This window comes from Lampris incognitus, chromosome 13 (genome assembly GCF_029633865.1).
Source record: "Lampris incognitus isolate fLamInc1 chromosome 13, fLamInc1.hap2, whole genome shotgun sequence".
Classification (NCBI taxonomy): Eukaryota; Metazoa; Chordata; class Actinopteri; order Lampriformes; family Lampridae; genus Lampris; species Lampris incognitus.
The window spans coordinates 47,637,190-47,657,386 of record NC_079223.1 but is presented as its reverse complement, the minus strand read 5'-3'; the positions used below and the strand labels follow the sequence as shown (position 1 = coordinate 47,657,386).

Genomic DNA, 20,197 nt, shown 5'->3' with positions numbered 1-20,197 from the left:
GGTGTCTCCCTGCCTGCCGCCCAATGGCTGCTGGGATAGGCTCCAGCATCCCCGCGACCCTGAGATCAGGATATGTGGTTTGGATAATGGATGGATGTTGTTACGATACTTTTGTTGTTGGTTGTCGTTCCTGACGGAGTTCTATCAAAACAATGCTCTGCTGTCATACTGATTGTCTGTCCAACAGAGTCACCACATCGTCATCACATTTCAAATAATTTGTTTACGCAGAAAAGTCTCAGAGTGCAGCTTTAAATGATGTACAATAGATATAATCATTTTAAACCCATCCCTCCATCCATTACCCAAACCACTTATCCTGCTCTCAGGGTCATTGAGATGCACTTGATGCAAGTTGTGCAGCAGCCAAACTGCATTATAGAAGAACTGAATCCCTCGACACCGCATGGTGTAGACGGCACGGTGGTGCAGTGGTTAGCGCTGTCACCTCACAGCAAGAAGGTCCTGGGTTCAATTCCCGGCTGGCCAGGGTCCTTTCTGTGTGGAGTTTGCATGTTGTCTGCGTGGGTTTCCGCTGGGAGTTCCAGCTTCCTCCCACCTTCAAAAGACATGTAAGTCAGCAATACTAAGCTGCCCCTAGGTGTGAATGTGTGCATGAACGAGCCTGCCTGTGTGTTTGCCTCATGGTGGACTGGCGACCTGTCCAGGGTGTTTCCCTGCCTTCCACCCAACGAGCGCTGCAATAGGCTCCAGTACCCTGCTGTGACCCTCATTAGGATAAGCAGCTTGGAAAATGGATGAATGAAATGAAGGAATCCGTCTGGGAACATGACTTTACATCTAACTATTGTTGGGACTGATGCTACATACAGTGCATCCGGAAAGTATTCACACCCTTTCACTTTCCCCACATTTTGTTATGTGGGGAAACTGTTGACATGCACCGACAACAGTGGGACCTTATATAGACAGGTGTGTGCCTTTCCAAATCACGTCCCATCAATTGAATTTACTACAGGTGGACTCCAATCAAGATGTAGAAACATCTCAAGGATGATCGGTGGAAACATTATGAACCTGAGCTCAATTTTGAGTGTCATAGCAAAGGGTGTGAATACTTATGTACATGCACTATTTCAGTTTTTTATTTTTAATAAATTTGCAAAAATTTCTACAAAACCCTTTTTCGCTTTGTCGTTATGGGGTATTGTGTGTAGATTGATGAGGAAAAAAAGGAATTTAATCCATTTTGGAATAAGGCTGTAACATAACACAATGTGGGGAAAGTGAAGGGGTGTGAATACTTTCCGGATGCACTGTATATATATACCAGAATCAGAAACACTTTATTTGTCATTTCATTTCATGCACTTGCGCACATGAAATGAAATGAAACATGGTTTCCCCCAGCCCACAGCAGTGCAACACAAAGACAAAAACACATATCCAAACTACGAGAACTACAAGAACACATATATCCAAACTAACACATATATCAAAACCTGGGCTGCCCAACGCGGGGCCCGCGGGCCAGAGTTGGCCCACCACAAGGTTCTATTTGGCCCGCCAGATGTTTCTAGTAAAAACCAAAACAAAACGATAACAATAAAAATGAAAAGAAAATAAATTTGTCAGAGACTCCAGCTCCGCCTCCTGTCTTTTCATCAGCGCCACTGTCTCCAAACCATACAACATAGCTGGTTATATTCTTTACTCTATAAAATGACGGAGATATAATACAACGGACATCAATGGCCTATTAAAGTTATGATGCAGCTTTAGAGCCACCTACTGACAAAAAGTGGCTAAATTCTTGATGGTACCTCAGGGCCCACGCATGGGCGCTTTTTCTGGCGGTGCAGGGGATGCTGTTGCACCCGGGCCTGCAGGTTGTACAGGGCCTGGGAAAACTGCAAGTTGAGCTGTGATCACGAGCCCTACGCACTTGCTGTTGTTGTTGTTATTCGTCCGTCGCAGCGACGAGGACCATCTAGTCATCCTGTCATGGATGACTGATGACTTGTTCGATGATCAAAGTGAGGAAGGGTTGCGCATCATCAACCCCACTCTCTCGTCCAAGACCGCCTACTACCAGCGGCAAGACTAGCGAGACGACTGGCAGTAGAGATAGATGCAGATTTCTCCTCAAAGTTTCTTCCCAAAGCTTTTCCCGTGGACGTGTGTGCCCGCAAGGCAGCGGAGGTTTTGAATCAGAGTATTCCCTCCCCTAGATGAACTGCCTGGCAAGGCTAACGAGCTTCATCTACCCGGGTTTGAAATCAGAGGTGTCCTTCTCCTAAATTGGCTGCCAGCCAAGGCTAACGAGTCCAATAGACTCACCCAGTTATACCGCCGGGAACCCGCTCACCCCCACAGCAGACTTTGTGAAGAAAAATGCACCTGTGCACCTACGATACAAGGCACTACTACAAGCATATACATTATTATAAATTGTGGAAGTAGTCCGGGACCTGCATACTGCCCACAGTATTTACGCGTCATGGTTTCTCTGATGATTTCTTCTCAACAACAGTTACCACATAGCCTGAGCCATCATCAAGGACCCATCGAGTGGGAATAGAATAAATTCATTATTACTTTTAAATGCATGAAGAAGAAAAGGTTGGCCAAACTGAAGCTGGACAAAAACGAGAACGAATACAAGAAAGCTGAGAAACAACCTAAGAGAGTGGTAGCAATAGCAAGGTCAAGAACATACGAGGGCCTGTACAAAAGACTAGATACAAAGGAAGGAGAGAAGGATATATATATATATATATATATATATAGACAGAATGCCAAACAGAGACAGACAAAGCAAGGATGATGAACAAATAAAACTGATCAAGAACGCAGACGGACGAGTACTGTCAAAAGATGAGGATATTTTACACAGATGGGGGGATTTTTTCAGTCACCAAATGAATGAAGAGAATAATAGAAAGAAGGACAGATGAACCACCAAGGAACAAAGAGGACGTGGGAGAGAATACGAGGGATGAGGTACGCTTAGGGCATATAACAACAACAACTAGAGTTTCAATGGCAATGTGCACTAACGGTTATAATCCCAGCATTGTAAGATGGCGACAGGTGTACTGTTAGGACATTTTACAATCATCTCCTTTTCTCAGGAGGAAATTACTTTTTAATCTTTAATGATGTTTTGTTCAAGTGTTGACAGTGTTTTGATACAAAACATTCACATACTTGCAGAGTAAATAAGTGAATCCCAGAGAGTTGAATCAGTTCATCTGGATACAACGTGAATGGGAATTGTGTTCAGCAAAGACACTAGTGTAAACTACTAATAAGACACGTTAGCCCCTAGCTAACGGGTCTGAGCGGTTAGTGATGTCGCCTTGTGGTGCAGTACACCTCGTATCGAATCCCGCACCGGGCAAGAAAATAACCGGTTACAATATTAATCCCTAATCTCGGTATCCAACGAAATGTGACAGTTGCAAACGGAGAGCTGGCACTGTATGTTTGCAGCGATAGCCTTCTGGAGGTTGCTAATAGTGGTGACTGGTTCAAGCCCACCTTAATATAGTGTAACCGGTTATTTTCTTGCCCGGTGCGGGATTCGATACGGGGTGTGCTGCACCACAAGGCGACATCACTAACCGCTCGGCTAAAGGGTCAGACCCGTTAGGTAGGGGGCTAACGTGTCTTATTAGTAGTTTACAGTCGTCACCCTCCCTGGAAGCGCGCCCTCGGGCTTTGTTCTTCCCGCGCTCCGAAGAGACTTCTGAGGATCTGCACACTTCCGGATCCCACCGCTGCCAACGGTTATTTTCTTGCCCGGTGCGGGATTCGATCCCTGATTCATATTGTAGCGAATTCGAGGGGGACAACGCAACCACGGGAACTGCCGCGGCCGGGAAGCGAACCCGTATCGCCCGCGCCGCAGGGGGCATCGCTAACCGCTCGACTAAAGGGTTAGACCCGCCAGCCAGCGTGTCTTCTTATCCATGCACGTTACAGTATGCTTTGCCCTCTCTCCTCACAGTTTTTATAACCCATCCATCCATTACCCAAACCTCTTATCCTGCAGGGCTGGAGCCTGGATGCTGGAGCCTATCCCAGCAGTCAGTGGGCAGCAGGAGGGGAGACATCCCGCTATATTCTATGTATTAACTATGACGTCTGCGTGCTTTGCGTCACATCCGGCTTCCGCCGTCGTGAGATCGAGACTGCCATTTATTTTCTTAATCTCTCCTCTATATTGCGCTCTAACCTCTTCATGTGTCCTGACGGTTTCGCTATCTTCGGTGCTTAGTTCATTTATCGCCACTCGCTAGTTTTCGTTCTCTAACAAGGGGTGTTAGTGGGCAGTCTCTCGTTCCTAGTCTGGCTACTAGCTTCCAGTTAGCCTAGCTTGACGTTGTACTTTTGGGGGAACCAAACCGACGCGGGCCAAGAGGATGGCGCAGCACAGGAGAGCGGACACGTCGGGCCAGGACTCCAGTCTACACCCACCTACAGGCCAGCGGCCACTCTTGATGGAGGGACGCAGGTTTGAGCGGGGGGGGGGGGGTCAAATGCCGCGTTTACATGCACAGTTAAGTCGAGCTACGGTTACAGCTCGATTAGGCCATGTAGTTGGACTACTGTCCTTGTCCCAGTGTACAAGACCCGGGGGGAATCGATTTATTGACGGAAGTATGTCCCACCCCGGTACGGTAGGTGGCGATATGCCCCCTTTCAGCTGGTTGCTATTGGATGAAAGACCGCCGCGGGAACTATGGAGCATGCGCAGAACGCCTAGGCCAGTTCGGGGCCGATTGAAGCGTATCGTGCCAGAGTAAATCCATCCCCAACCGCGTCATCTAGGCGCGTTAGTCCCACCTCGAGGAACTCGGTTTAGTACGATTTCAGTCGGACTAACGCGTTTACATGTACTTCCAAAGTCCCGTTTTAGTCGGACTAACACAATAAATCCACGTTTTTAACATGTAAATGTAGTCAGAGGCCGTCTATATGAAGAGGGAACGACGTTCAGGGATGGTCGCTCCCTGACCGCGGTCTAAGACTACATCTGGTTAAGACATACATACATACATACATACATACATACATACATACATACATACATACATACATAACATACATAACATACATACACAAGACATACATACATAAGACACATACATTACATACATACATAAGACACATACATACATAAGACTTACATACATACACCCATACATACATAAGACATACACACATATACATATATACATAAGACATACATAAGACGTCATCATCGTTTACAGTGGGTAGGAAACCTGCAGCCAGTTGAGACTGAAGCGGTCACTTAGAGATGATGATGAAACGTTTCTCTCAATAAACATTGTGTCCAGTTGAACCGATTCAACTTTCTATGAATAATAATAGTAAGAAAAACAAAACAAAACGGTGGGGTTCCCCAATAATAACGATCCAAACAAAAACAACAAGGAACACAGATCAATACGGAGTCAACATAAAGGGACACACCCCGGGAGAAATTGTCAGATTAAAGCTCGTCGGTGACTGTTTATCATTAACTTCTGCCGGCGCGTCGGGATATCTCACCCCAAAATCAGATCTGCGTCTACTATTTATTATTTATTTTTCTTTCACCGTGTAAAATATTGATTTTTTTTCGCATTAATTAGCGATCTTTAAAAAAAAAACATTTTAAACGTACTAGTAGTGGAAGCGGAGCAAATCTGCGCAGGCATCATCGCGGCCAACCCCGGAGCCGCCACAGCATTAAAAAACCCCTGAGCGTCAGGACCCCTTGCGTGCCAGCTGATGAGCTGTTGAGTTGGCCGCTGTGGTCGGGGAGGAATCGCTCGCCGAACGGTACGCAATCAAGGGGCCTGCTTGGCGGTTCAAGGGCGCGCGGCCGGAGATGGAGAACGACATCCTCGTGGCGCTGGAAGACCTCGGGTGAGGAAGAGCCGCGCGGGCGGCTCTCGCTCTCTCTCTCTCGCGCGGCGCTCGTGTGGCACATCTGACATGCTGGCTGACGCAGCGCTAAGCGGCTCGGCTTCTCTCGCTTCGTTTTGAAAGAAAAACCAAAAAGCAGATTTCTCTTGAATCTCTCGTTATAGGTGCGCCCAGAGGCGTTGTTGGGTCGCATCGGCCAGCCGGGTGATAATGTGTAAAGGGCTGCTAGTGCGGCGGCGGCGGCGGCGGCAGCAGCAGCACTAGCAGCCCGGTCTGCAAGCTGTTTTCGGTGTAACCTGTTCCAACGGCCCGTGTGGCTAATTTACCTCGCCAGGCGTGACGTGTATAAATAGAAAGGGGGTCGGGGGCGAAACCCCTTTTATTCGCCGTTTTCAAGATGGACATCGAGGCTTCAGTGTCAACGTCAAAGGACGCCTGCCGGACCCCCCACCCCCCCCCCTCCCCCAGAGCGTGCAATAATAGCTGTGGAAGCCGTCAAACTCCACTCGAGTTCTTCTGTTTTCCTTTCTCGGTTTTCTTCTTATGTACTCGTTTGCATGCACATCTTGCATTGTCTAGAGCAGTGGTTCTCCACCTTTGTGGGGGTCCTGGACCCCCCCCCCTGCGTTATTTCTGATCTACCCTGAGGACCCCTCCACCTGATCTTGGGGGAGGGGGGTTGCAATTTGATAGAAACAGTAGAAAGTGCATTTTAAATTGCATTATAGCATTTATTCACTCTTTGGGGCAAAAATAAGAGCTTTCAGTTGTAACTTAGATATAGTTAACAAAACAGAATTCTTATGCAGTAACTTTCAGATATATGTAACAAAACAGAATATGTATTCAGTAACTTTCAGATATATGTAACAAAACAGAATATGTATTCAGTAACTTTCAGATATACGTAACAAAACAGAATTCTTATGCAGTAACTTTCAGATATATGTAACAAAACAGAATATGTATTCAGTAACTTTCAGATATATGTAACAAAACAGAATATGTATTCAGTAACTTTCAGATATATGTAACAAAACAGAATATGTATTCAGTAACTTTCAGATATATGTAACAAAACAGAATATGTATTCAGTAACTTTCAGATACATGTAACAAAACAGAATATGTATTCAGTAACTTTCAGATATATGTAACAAAACAGAATTCTTATGCAGTAACTTTCAGATATATGTAACGAAACAGAATATGTATTCAGTAACTTTCAGATATATGTAACAAAACAGAATATGTATTCAGTAACTTTCAGATATATGTAACGAAACAGAATTCTTATTCAGTAACTTTCAGATATATGTAACAAAACAGAATATGTATTCAGTAACTTTCAGATATATGTAACAAAACAGAATATGTATTCAGTAACTTTCAGATATATGTAACAAAACAGAATATGTATTCAGTAACTTTCAGATATATGTAACAACAGAATATGTATTCAGTAACTTTCAGATATATGTAACAAAACAGAATATGTATTCAGTAACTTTCAGATATATGTAACAACAGAATTTTTATGCAGTAACTTTTAACAATGCAAACGGGAGCGAGATCTCTTATTAAAATACAATAAATTACGCTTGTGAAACAGATGTAATTAGAGAAAAAAGTCCTGTTACCCTTTATAGTTTAGGTAGATAAAGGTCTCAGTCACATCTGAGTAAAATAATCCTATTTCTATAAATGTCATAGGATCTTTTTTTTAAAGATATTTTATTTTCACGGACCCTTGCAATTACACCACGGACCACTAGGGGTCCGCGGACCCCCGGTTGAGAAACACTGGTCTCTAGTGTTACTCTGTTCATTGGGGGGGAGGGGAGGGGTCACAAGATTGTATTTATGGTGGAACTGCACGGTAATTATCATGCCGGTGTTACAGCTAGTTGGTTCACTTGATATCTTCTGTGCTGGCTTACTGTGGCGATTCAGAACAACACCCGGTACTGCCGGGTATGTCATGATGGACATACAGAACCCGAGTCAGTTATATGTCCAGCCATGCTCCACATCATGATTCAGGAATTATGGACATATGAATGACTGTGTCGAGCTGAGGAGACGAGGGAGACATCGCAGGTTGTCTTTCATTTAATTTGCCTCAGCCATGCAAATTCTATATAGCTGACATTCCGCACTGCACACGCTCCATGTTTTATGGAATTTTCCCCCTTTCTCTCCCCAGTTATACCCAGCCAATTACCCCCACTCTTCCGAGCCGTCCTGGTCTCTGCTCCGCCCCCTCTGCCGATCCGGGGAGGGCTGCAGACTACCACATGCCTCCTCCCATACATGTGGAGTCGCCAGCCGCTTCTTTTCACCTGGCAGTGAGGAGTTTCACCAGGGGGAGGTAGCACGTGGGAGGATCACGCTGTTCCCCTCTCCCCCCTGAACAGGCGCCCCGATCGACCAGAGGAGGCGCTAGTGCGGCGACCAGGACACACACCCAGATCCGGCTTCCCACCCGCAGACACGGCCAGTGGACCTATCGCTAAGCCTCGCCCCCCCTTAGTTACCCAGGCTGACTATAGAGAGTTACAATGGCAGCTATCGGTGTCAAAACTGTATCCCAAGGGGCTATACACAACTTTTGGCGACAGAAGGACCTGATTTCATCTAGAAGCCATCAAAAGGGACTTCACTATGCTATGGAGGGATATGTACAACATTCAAAACTAGATATGGTGGGTGGCGAGCTTAAATTGGAGGCGAGAGTTTACAGAGCACAATGCAAGAGGGAAAAGCCTCATCTCGCGGTCATCACGACTGCAGATAACATCATCCAGGACCAGCATTGCTCGTGCACCGCAGGGTAAGATAAGTTAATTTACCTGCAATTAACTAACGTTAATCCTGGAGTGGCACTGAGATGTACGTGCATTCGTTTATTTTATTAACTAACCCAGGCACATCGTTCGACCATTTTTGTTCCAATCCATAAAACATCACAAAAACCACGACTTCTGATGCAACTCTGATGCTGCTTAATGGAGTCGTTAGCTCCAGATGTCTGAGTGAGCCCCCGCGTGCATTTGGTACCACGCTGCCATTGGCTCGTCTGCATTCGAGGGGCCGGACTGAGCGATGGGTCCATTGTGTCTGTAGGGAGGCCCGACCAAGCCGAAGGTAGCACGGCGATTCGAACCGGCGATCCCCTTGTTGGCAGGCAACGGAATAGACCGCTACGTTACCCGGACGCCCCCACGCTTCATATTTTTAGTGCACAAACGTCACATTTTTCCCACCGATTATCCGAAAGTTCTCGGTAATTCATTACTCTTACTTGCACCTGATGTGGCGTTTCCCCACTAATGAAAGTGGTATCAAGCCAAGGGCTGAACAAGTCCTTCAACACAGGCCCAAGACTGTGTCCAATAACAAGACAAAGATGTCTTTACATTCTGCTTTCGTGTTCATGTCAAAGTTACCAAGGCCCTCTTCTGGAGGATGGGACCCTGGAGACGGCTGTGAGTGGAGGTGCGGCATCACCAGAGTTCACGAAGCTTTGCGCTTGGATCATCTCCGAACTCCGGCTCTACTGCAAGCTTGAGGAAAATGTCCAAGCCACCAATTGTAAGAAGCTTTTCTTGAATGTCACCTGTACTGTAAGACCAGTTGATTCAGAACGGAGGTGGAGAACGGCTCTCCACTTCGGGTTATAGACACACAGCTCACGAGAGCTTAGGCCTGCGAGTTAATGTGTTGATTTTGAATTGCATGACCCAAGATGTCTTTGTTTTGTTTTTTCAGTTTCTGCCACTTCGGCTGAGGGTGGGTTCAGTGACAGTATGGCTTGATAATGGTTATCCTTTCTTAGTGGCAAAAGCTTCTGATTTCACTTGGAAATCCTGTCAGTTAGATCTTAAGGCCAGTTAAGTGCTGCTTTAAACTCGTATCTAAAGATGGACGACGTTACTGTTTGAGAGTTTTCAACCTGAAACAAGTACCGTCCACTCTCGGCTTATTGGACTATGCCAGTGAAGGCTTATACGTTGGTGCGGCGCCCTCACAGGGTAATAGTGGCAACAGGGAACAAGCCGAAAGAAGAAGAAATGAAGGCTTGTACAAGAACAATAAGGGCTCTCGCCTGTATTAGTAAAGTTAGGGCGGCCTGTTAAGGTGAATTAACCGCTGCCCCAGTAGATTTAGATTTCCATAATCGGCAGTGTGAATGCTAAATATTTTTGGGAATTGTTTTCTCATCGACTAGGTTGTGTTAAGAATTGAAACCATTTATAAATTAAAAAAAAACAAGATCGGAACGTTGTGCTCTGCTGACACTGCAGTAGCACGTTAGCTAGTTTGTGGCTAGTTAACCCGTCACAGGGTGAACAAAGTAGGCCTTGCTGGGCTGAAGCCTCAGCGAAGATGGGACTTTTAATAAACTCATCAAACTAGATAGATCATTTGATTTACGCGTACAAAGCGCGGCACGGTGGCGCAGTGGTTAGCGCCGTCGCCTCACAGCAAGAAGGTGCTGGGTTCGAGCCCCGGGGTAGTCCAACCTTGGGGGTCGTCCCGGGTCGTCCTCTGTGTGGAGTCTGCATGTTCTCCCCGTGTCTGTGTGGGTTTCCTCCCACAGTCCAAAGACATGTAGGTCAGGTGAATCGGCCGTACTACATTGTCCCTAGGTATGAACGTGTGGGCTCTGTGACGGCCTGGCGGCCTGTCCAGGGTGTCTCCGCGCCTGCCGCCCAATGACTGCTGGGATAGGCTCCAGCGTCCCCGCGACCCTGAGAGCAGGGTAAGCGGTCCGGATAATGGATGGATGGAAACGGAACAAAGACCAGCAGCTGAAAACGAGTGCTCAGCAGTGTAGTGGTTTCGTTTGAATGAAAGCTGAAGGAATATTTCACAAGTGTTTTGGCCAGTGTAGGGTGTTTCGAATGAAATGTTTACCTTTTCTACCCCGTGAATTTGTGTAACCTGATCTGAATTTGCCCATGAGAAACACAAATAGTACTTTTCAAAAAGTATTAGGCCTCCATAATTGTTCAGCCAGAGTGATCTGAAGTGTTGTCCCCCCCTCCTCCCCCCACTCACCCCAGGTCCAAGCGAAGCGGATGGCTTCCAGCTGGAGATGAGCGGCCTGCTGTCCGAGCTGGCCTGTCCTTACTCTGTCCTTACCACTGGAGACGTCACCCAGAGACTCTGCAACAGAACCAACTGCCTGCTTCTCCTCAGTATGTCAACACTTTTCATATCGCCTCTTTCAGTTGATCATTTGGTGAGGAAGTTGCAAGGGTTCTTTTGTGTATAGCTGTCGTAATGCCATGGAGGAGCACCATGCGGTCCGCCGGAAGAGCGATGCACGCCATCGCACGCTGTTTTAAGAAACTCGCTGGTTTTGCTCTTTAATACAGAATGGGCAAAACACAGTAGACTAAGTCAGCTTCTGCAGACTCGGAGGGCAGGCAGTGCAAAGATGACCAACATTGTCGTTTAACGCAGGAAAATGATGCAAAAAAAAACCCTAGTCGGTTTGCTATATTATTCTTCGCGTGCCGAGCCGACCTCGCGTCAGAACGTTTACTCAAGCGAGCCGGTGGATTTCTGAGTGGTTGACATAGTTTCAGTGGCCGTATTCGTGAAACTGTCCATGAGGGAATTCTGCTTAAACGCTGACTGTCAGTGATGGATGTCTTGGTTTTATAAGCTCTTGAATTTAATGTTTTGATGCATGCTCTGTACTCCAGGTCAGGAAATACAACACACAAGGTTTATTGGTAGAAATGTTGTGTTCAGACGAACTGAGTCGACTTTCTGCTACTCCTTAGTCACCTGCATGATTATATCAATCTTCCCACCTGTATTTTTGCAGCGTCTTTACTTTTCCTTTTAACCATCTAAAAAACATGAAGAGGTGTGTGTGTGTGTGTGTGTGTGTGTGTGTGTTTCAGGTGTCAAATTGTTTAATTTTTGAAATGCACAGTACAGCGTGGCAGGTATTGCTGATATTGAAATGTGTAGGCATCAGTTCAACCTCAAAAAAAGCTAAAGAATATGACATAACAGATTAAGTTAAAACAAAAAGAATGGGGAAAAAAATTAAACGAAACAAAAATGATAAAATTACAGTAGCTACAGTAAAGGTGATGGACAGGTTGACGGACAAGATCAGGCAGGAGTCTCCGTGGACTATGATGTTCACGGATGACATTGTGATCTGTAGTGAGAGTAGGGTGCAGGTTGGGGAGAGCCTGGAGAGGTGGAGGTATGCACTGGAGAGAGGAGGAATGAAAGTTAGGAGGAGCAAGATGGAATACCTATGCATGAATGAGAGGGAGGACCGTGGAATGGTGAGGATGCAAGGAGTGGAGGTGACGAAGGCATATGAGTTTAAATACTTGGGGTCAACTGTCCAAAGTAACGGGGAGTGCAGAAGAGAGGTGAAGAAGAGAGTGCAGGCAGGGTGGAGTGGGTGGAGAAGAGTGTCAGGAGTGATGTGTGACAGAAGGGTACCAGCAAGAGTTAAAGAGAAGGTTTACAAGATGGTAGTGAGACCAGCTATGTTGTATGGTTTGGAGACAGTGGCACTGATGAAAAGACAGGAGGTGGAGCTGGAGGTGGCAGAGATGAAGATGATAAGATTTTCATTGGGAGTGATGAAGAAGGACAGGATTAGGAACGAGTATATTAGAGGGACAGCTCAGGTTGGACGGTTTGGAGACAAAGCAAGAGAGACAGATTGAGATGGTTTGGACATGTGTGGAGGAGAGATGCTGGATATATTGGGAGAAGGATGCTGAATATGGAGCTGCCAGGGAAGAGGAGAAGAGGAAGGCCAAAGAGGAGGTTTATGGATGTGGTGAGGGAAGACATGCAGGTGGCTGGTGTGACAGAGGAAGATGCAGAGGACAGGAAGAGATGGAAACAGATGATCCACTGTAGCGCCCCCTAACGGGAGCAGCCGAAAGTAGTAGTAGTAGTAGACAGTCCAGCATAAGAATTTAAAAAGTAAAGCTTAAATAACAAAAAATAGACTAAATTAGGCTAAAATTCAGTGTGTACAGCCTTGAGAAGAATAAACCAGAGAGAGAGAATCCCATCTAAAATTGGTCTGGCTCATATCTTAACTCGGACACTAGTATCTTGGTGTCACTCTCTGTTCTCATTGTGCTGTATGTGTTACCTGTATATTGACTTGTTAGGTTCTTTAATATTTGACACGTGTACCAGGGGGGATCTTATTGCTTTGCATCACAGCAAAGGGGAATCCAAATTTGACAAATATTTGTCTCAGCCTTTCTGGTGTCCGAGTTGGAAGCATCCCGGATGATCCTCGTCAACAAGCCTAAGGAGAAGTCCCAGGAGTCGGCGGGTAGTCCAGTCTTCCAGGAGCTGAAGGGCATTTGCGTGGCTCTAGGCATGTCTAAGCCCCCGGCCAACATCACCATGTTCCAGTTCTTCAGCGGAATTGAGAAGAAGGTGAGTTAGTCCCAAAAGCTGAGATGTGCAGGTGCTGTTGTTACCTGTGTCACTGTGTGTAAACAGTATGGCTGCTCAATGCGTGTGCATATACCATACAGAGACGTGCATTCTGTCCCGTGTCTTAGCTAAAAGAAGCCTTAACCAGAGTCCCGGCGAGCCACGTAGGAGAACCTCTCATGAAGAAGCAGCTTGGACCAGTTCACATGGTAAACACACAAGGCAGGGTCTTGAACTCTCAGCCTGGGTTTCGGAGGAAAATCAGAACCTCATTCTTTACAAACCAAGGTTGACCGAACATTTAAAAAGACAATCACCTGGGGCGTCCGGGTAGCGTAGCAGTCTATTCCATTGTGTACCAGCACGGGGGATCGTCGGTTTGGATCCCCGTGTTACCTCCGGCTTGGTCGAGCGTCCCTACAGACACAATTGGCCGTGTCTGCGGGTGGGAAGCCGGATGTTGGGTATGTGTCCTGGTCGCTACACTAGCGCCTCCTCTGGTCAGTCGCGGCGCCTGTTCAGGAGGGGGGGGGTGTAGCGTGACTCCGGCCGGTGACTCCACATGTATGGGAGGATGCATGTGGTCGTCAGCAGCCCTCCCCGGATCAGCAGAGGGGGTGGAGCAGTGACCGGGACGGCTCAGAAGAGTGGGGTAATTGGCCAACTACAATTGGGGAGAAAATGGGGGGGGGGGGGGACAGTAACCCCTTCAGGAGTGCTCGATGGTGTATTAAGCCCCCAACGTACTCTTCAAGGCAGCGCTGCATGGAAGGCCCTCCCCAGCCCCTACAGTTTCAGCCAATCACAGCACAGGCGCTAGATTTCAACTTTTTCCCTCCTTCTGCAGTGAAGGAGTTCGACTCAACGTCATGTTGTGTCGAGCCTTCCTAGCATTTTAATGATAGCCATTTTGATGTGTATTAGCAGTAGTGCTAGTAGTGCCCCTAGCGCATCCGTTCAAAAAGCCATTTCTCCCGAAAACAGAACAAACGTCAATCTTAAAAGTGCATCGTCTGACGTAAATATCCTTTTAAACCAAAGTTTGACTTGGTTACGTTCACAAAAAGACCCTAGATTGCATTTTGGCGACAGTTGTGCTTTAACTTACTTAGCTGCTATGTCTAGATGTCTTACAACTTATCTAGCAACGACTGGGTGCCTAAAGGAGTTTTGGAAAGACACCCACTCGACCATGCCTTTGTGCAGCTCACTTAAAACTAGGTTGTCTCGTAGTGGTTTAAATAAGCAGACTGGGAGACATAGGCTAATGCCTAACTACATAGCAATAGCACTACTCAGTCGCTCTCATAACCACCCAAAAAAAGTTAAAGCACAACTGTCGCCAAAATGCAATCTAGGGTCTTTTTGTGAATGTACACGAGTCAAACTTTGGTTTAAAAGGATATTTACGTCAAACGCTGCACTTTTAAGACTGACGTTTGTTTTGTTTTCGGGAGAAATGGCTTTTTCAATGGATGCGCTAGGGGCACTACTAGCACTACTGCTAATACACGTCAAAATCGCTATTATTAAAATGCTAAGAAGGCTCGACACAACACGACACTTTGCTCGTAGTATTATCAGGGTCCCTACACATTACCATTACCTTACCAACGTTGAGTCGAACTCCTTCACTGCAGAAGGAGGGAAAAAGTTGAAATCTAGCGCCAGTGCTGTGATTGGCTGAAACTGTAGGGGGCGGGGAGTGCCTTCCATGCAGCGCCGCCTTGAAGAGTACGTTGGGGGCTTAAAACACCATCGAGCTTCAGGAATCTGCTATACAGATCTGATAAAGAACTGCTTTTGAGTAAAGGCATCAAATGGTCGATACTTTAAGTCGGGGGAAACAAAACTGCAGATGTCTGTGAATGTTCTCATTCATCCAGGTCGTGGTCATCCGAAGGAGTTGAATCAAGTGCAACTGGGCTTGGTATATATCCGTGAAGACGTTTCGCCTCTCATCCAAGAGGCTTGGTCTAGTCAGAAAGGCACGAACTGAGGAAGCCTCTTGGATGAGAGGCGAAACGTCTTCACGGATATATACCAAGTCCAGCTGCGCTCGATTCAACTCCTTTGGAAAACTCTGCAGGTGTTAAGTGATTTTTTTTTCTCTCCCTGTCAAAGGAAAAAGTGGAAGCTGTGAACCAGGCACTTGTGAATGAGTATGAGGTGAGAAGAAAGATGTTGCTGAAGCGTATGGATGTAACCGTTCAGTCCTTCGGGTGGTCCGACAGAGCCAAGGTACCCTTCAAATGTCCTTCCCTTCTTGATGGTTGTGCAAGAAATCAATCGATCGTGTCATAACAGTCAAACGGTATGTACCCGTCTGGAAGAGTGCTTTGTGGTTTTCTGATTCAGATGCATACTGAGAAGATGGTAAGAATCTACCACCCCTTACGTGCTGTTCTCTGCACCAAGAGCAAAGTCTCGGTCTCCCACCTTCTCGCCGCACGGGAAGACCTGTCTAAAATCCTGCGTACAAGCAGCGGCAAGATAAGGGAGAGGACTGCGTGTGCCATCAATAAGGTGGGTAGATCACATAGCTGTGGTCTGTTGTTTTTTTACAACTTTGTACAGATCAACTGGAGATCTTACCATGTTCATTTTTTATTACTCAAATACTTTTCTTTTTTTTGTTGTTGCCTCAAATGGTTTAGAAATCCCAAGTCAAACTGAAATGTTCCCTGTACCAGCTGTCGAAAGGCACCCATGGACTGTGACTATGGCGTTCTTGAACGTTTATTGTGTATCACATTGTATGAAGGAAAAGTGTCAAATCTTGTGACGTCCCCCTGGTCAGACAACACGTTGAAGCGAGACTATTTTCACATTGTGCGTTTTGTTGAACGGTACGCCGACCGCCCTTTGACGCCGAAAAAAGACGTTGACGGCAGTCTCTGGCAGAAACCACACACCGTGTCCACCATGTGAGAATCGATGTTCAGTACAGCCACAGTCGCATTACACGTGGGCTTTAAGAGATTGTTTATCCGAGTCGTAAAAAGAAATTCAGCTTAAAGCCGTTTTCATTTGCAGCAGTCTGAAGAAAGTTATTCACGGTTTGTATCATCATACTCTGCTACAAACCTCTCCACTTCTGCCAGAAGTAGGCATACTGACCTGGCAAGGGAGATGCCACGATCAGGAAGGTGGTTCACCCAGGGCGAGGCTTGACCACTGACGAGTTCCCGTAGCGTGGGAATCTCGACTGCATAACTTCTGGTGGTGGGGGATTACGTTCACGCTCTCCCCTGTTAATGAGGCGGCACAGTGGTTAGTGCTGTCGCCTCACACCAAAAAGGTCCTGGGTTCGAATCCCGGGGTTATCCAACCTTGGGGGGGGGTCATCCTCTGTGTGGAGTCTGCGGTGGGTTTTCTCCGGGCGCTCTGGTTTCCCCCACCATCAAAAAGACATGCATGTATAGTCCGCGGTGGTGTAGCGGTCTAAGCATCGGCTTTGTGTCGATGCAGTTGCCCACCGGGGACCGGGGTTCACGTCCCGGTCTCGTCAGATCCGACTATGGCCGGACTCGATGAAGCAGCAATAATTGGCAGCACTGTCTCCGGGAGGGGGGCGGAGTCAGCTTGTGTTCTTCACATGAATGCGTCTCTGTGTGTGTTGGGAAAGCAGTGGTTCGGCCTTGAGTCGCCTCGCCACTTTCGTGACAAGGCGACTCCTTCGAGACTGCCGGCCAGAGAGATGCAGTTGGCGAACACATGCAGTACGAGGGTGGGTGTTTGAACTAGAATAGGGATCGATTAGCCACTAAATTGGGAGAAAAATCAGAAATAAATTTGTGGAAATAAAAAGAGAGACATGCATGGTTAATACTCCTGTCTGTGCTCCCGACTGAGGCATTGCAAGACGAACTGGGCTTGATCCCCGGGCGCCGCACGGCGGCGGCCCACTGCTCCTAGCTACACAGCTAGGATCGGTAATTTCCCCACGGTGATTAATAAAGGATATCAGAATGAAACGAGGCCTCCAACTTGTACCAGATGTAGGTGGTAGCATTTTAAAGGGTTCTTAACAGAAGGGATGGTGTCCTATTTGATCTACAACTGAATTTAAAATGTTGTAGATCGTTGTTTAAGGACAAATGGACTCGGCCCTTCATCACGTCTCTGGCATTTCAGTGCCTTACCAGCTAAAGCACCTGACTTCCCACAGTCTATCGTCTCAGATATTTTCCGGAAAAGTACAAGTACTGCCCTTACTGCTGTTGTCCCATGTCAAGTTTATCTATAACAGCCATTAATCACTGTCAGGGTTCAGGGTTTACATTCACGTCACAATCTCCGTTCTCCAAAGTCGGGCAGATATCATACATGGCAACGCATAGTGCCCCCGCCATCTGTAGACCTGACTCTGATAGTGTAGAACTTCAGAGAGAAAACTTCTGATGAAGGAAGGGAGAAACCTCAGGTCTGTTAGGATGACCAGTCTTCATTACTGTATGTGTGTACTAGTAGTTAGAACAGGGATATTTTTGTTCTGCCAACACAACACTTTTCACACTTGCATGTATGTGTTGACCCAAACCAGAGCTCAGATCCTTAACACACCACACGACAACACTGTATCCCACCTTGGGCTGTTGCACAATCCTCCACCTTTTATTACTGTCTTCCCATGTAGCTTCCTTTTTTTTCCGGCTGCCCTGCTTTAATCCTGGTGTTCCTTCCAGGTTCTGATGGGTCGTGTGCCAGACAGGGGCGGCAGACCCTGCGAGATTGAGCCCCCACCTCCAGAGATGCCCTCCTGGCAGAAGCGCCAGGATGGACCCCAAGGAGGAGGGGGGTTTGGCGGGGCTGGGCGTGGAAGCGGAGGGGGTGGCAGGGGAGGCTACGAACAGTACTCCCAGGGCGGGCGGGGAGGCTATGAGAGAGGAGGGGGTGGGTATGGGGAGAGGGGGGGAAGAGGAGGCAGAGGAGGAGGAGGAGGAGGAGGAGGGAGGGGTGGCGGCTATCACCAGAGTTACCATCAAGATGGAGGAGGTCATCAGGGAGGAACTGGGAGAGGAGGCTATGGAGGAGGGAGCTACCAAGGAGGCTTCCAGGACCCTGGCTACTCTGGTGGGGGAGGTGGTGGTGGTGGTGGTGGTGGCTACCATGACAACTACAATCAAGATGGCAGTCGACACCAGGACAGAGGTGGTAGCCGGGGTGGTCGGGGAGGCCGAGGAAGAGGAGGTCGAGGAGGAGGAGGACAGGGAGGAGGCTGGGGAATGAGGGGGGGTCAGAATTTCAACCAAGGGGGACAGTTTGAACAGTACTTCCAACAAGGCGGCCAGCAGTACAATCAAGCAGGCTTTGGTCAAGGCAGACTATACAGTAGCTGAGGACAAAGGGCAGCAGAGTCCACTGGAGGAGGGGCTTTTTTTGAAATGTGGATAAACTTAGGAAATGGCCTTATCCAAACATGACTAGAGCATGGGTATAAACGCGACAAATTTTGGGATTAGAGCTGTTCACATGCATGATGTATACATGCACTTATCGCTTTCTGGGTAATTACGACCATTCTGCAAAAGACCCTTCCACCAAAGTGGTCTCCTCTGTCTTTCAGTCATACATACCTGATGGCTAATGCGTGTGCTGTGTGCTTCTTTATGGATAATATTGATCTAAACACGACGTCAAACCAGGTTGAATCAGCCTGATTCAACCTGGTTTGATTTTTTTTTCCTACCTGGGTTATTGAGCATGCATCAAGACATCTAAACACAACAGTTTCCGCTGCAAACCGTTAGTTGGGTTCTGCTGTCTTGACTTCATTTTGACACTTAATTAGCCTTATTTGCGGGATTATTTGGCCTAAAAGGGAAAGCGCGAGTTCTGGGATAGCCATGTTTTGTTTTGGGCATACAAATCGTTTTATTTGGAGTTCCACTGGTCCATCCCATAGTTTTCTTAAATTCCAATACTTGAAAAAGATACCTGCTTTTGTCTTTGGTTCTGGGATATCTCCCCTGTTTGTTTTGAAACATGCCACCTTTTGCTGCTCATAAAAAAAACATGTATGTACAAATTTGGATGTTATAAAGACCGAGTGATGTGCGAATGAGATGAGTAATAAACTTTGAAATGAAGTTATTCTGACATTGCTTTTGCATTGGGTTAATTTCATCGGGGGTGCTGTTGGTTGTTGCTTTCATCCCTGTTAGGGTTATTTCAGTATCGGATACGTCGACAGACTTGCACTTTTTACTGGTAAAGTGGTTACAGTTTAGGAAAAGATAAGCAATGATCAAACGCCTATATATATATATATATATTTTTTTTTTGTAAAATGGTTTTTAAAAATTATAACGAATATCTCCATTTATAGGTTGGCTGCATAAGTAAATTATGCATTGCCCATATGCAAGATTTTGGCTCGAGATGGGTTTAAAGGTTTTATATATATATAATATAATATATATATATACAGCAATCCTATATATAGCAATCATCAGGCTATATATATTTATATATATATATATAGCCTGATGATTTCGCATGATGATTGCTATATATGTGTGTGTGTGTGTGTGTATATATATCAATCATCAGGCTATATGACATATATATATATATATATATATATATATATATATATAATAGCCTGATGATTTCGCATGATGATTGCTATATATATGTGTGTGTGTGTGTATATATATATATATATATATATATATATATATATATATATATATATATATATATATAGCCTGATGATTGCTTATGGCATGAAACGGGCTTGCACCGTCTCAACTACACCACACCACCGACTGCCCCCACCCCCTGAAGGTGTTCTAATCAATAGAAGGGCATGCTTTCATTTCTAGAAGGAAATGTAAAAGCT

General features: G+C 46.3%; 1 protein-coding gene and 1 pseudogene across 1 annotated transcript; both read left to right on the top strand.

Moving 5' to 3' along the window:
* Positions 1-5,744: 5,744 nt before the first annotated feature.
* On the top strand, positions 5,745-19,448 carry fam98a (family with sequence similarity 98 member A). The gene is made up of 8 exons (XM_056291936.1): positions 5,745-5,901; positions 9,347-9,495; positions 10,971-11,105; positions 13,166-13,350; positions 13,479-13,559; positions 15,475-15,591; positions 15,709-15,876; positions 18,039-19,448. The coding sequence occupies exons 1-8, from the start codon at positions 5,864-5,866 to the stop codon at positions 18,690-18,692; spliced, it is 1,527 nt and encodes a 508-aa protein (XP_056147911.1). The 5' UTR covers positions 5,745-5,863; the 3' UTR covers positions 18,693-19,448.
* LOC130123312 (U1 spliceosomal RNA) lies at positions 16,463-16,604 on the top strand (annotated as a pseudogene).
* Positions 19,449-20,197: the final 749 nt, after the last annotated feature.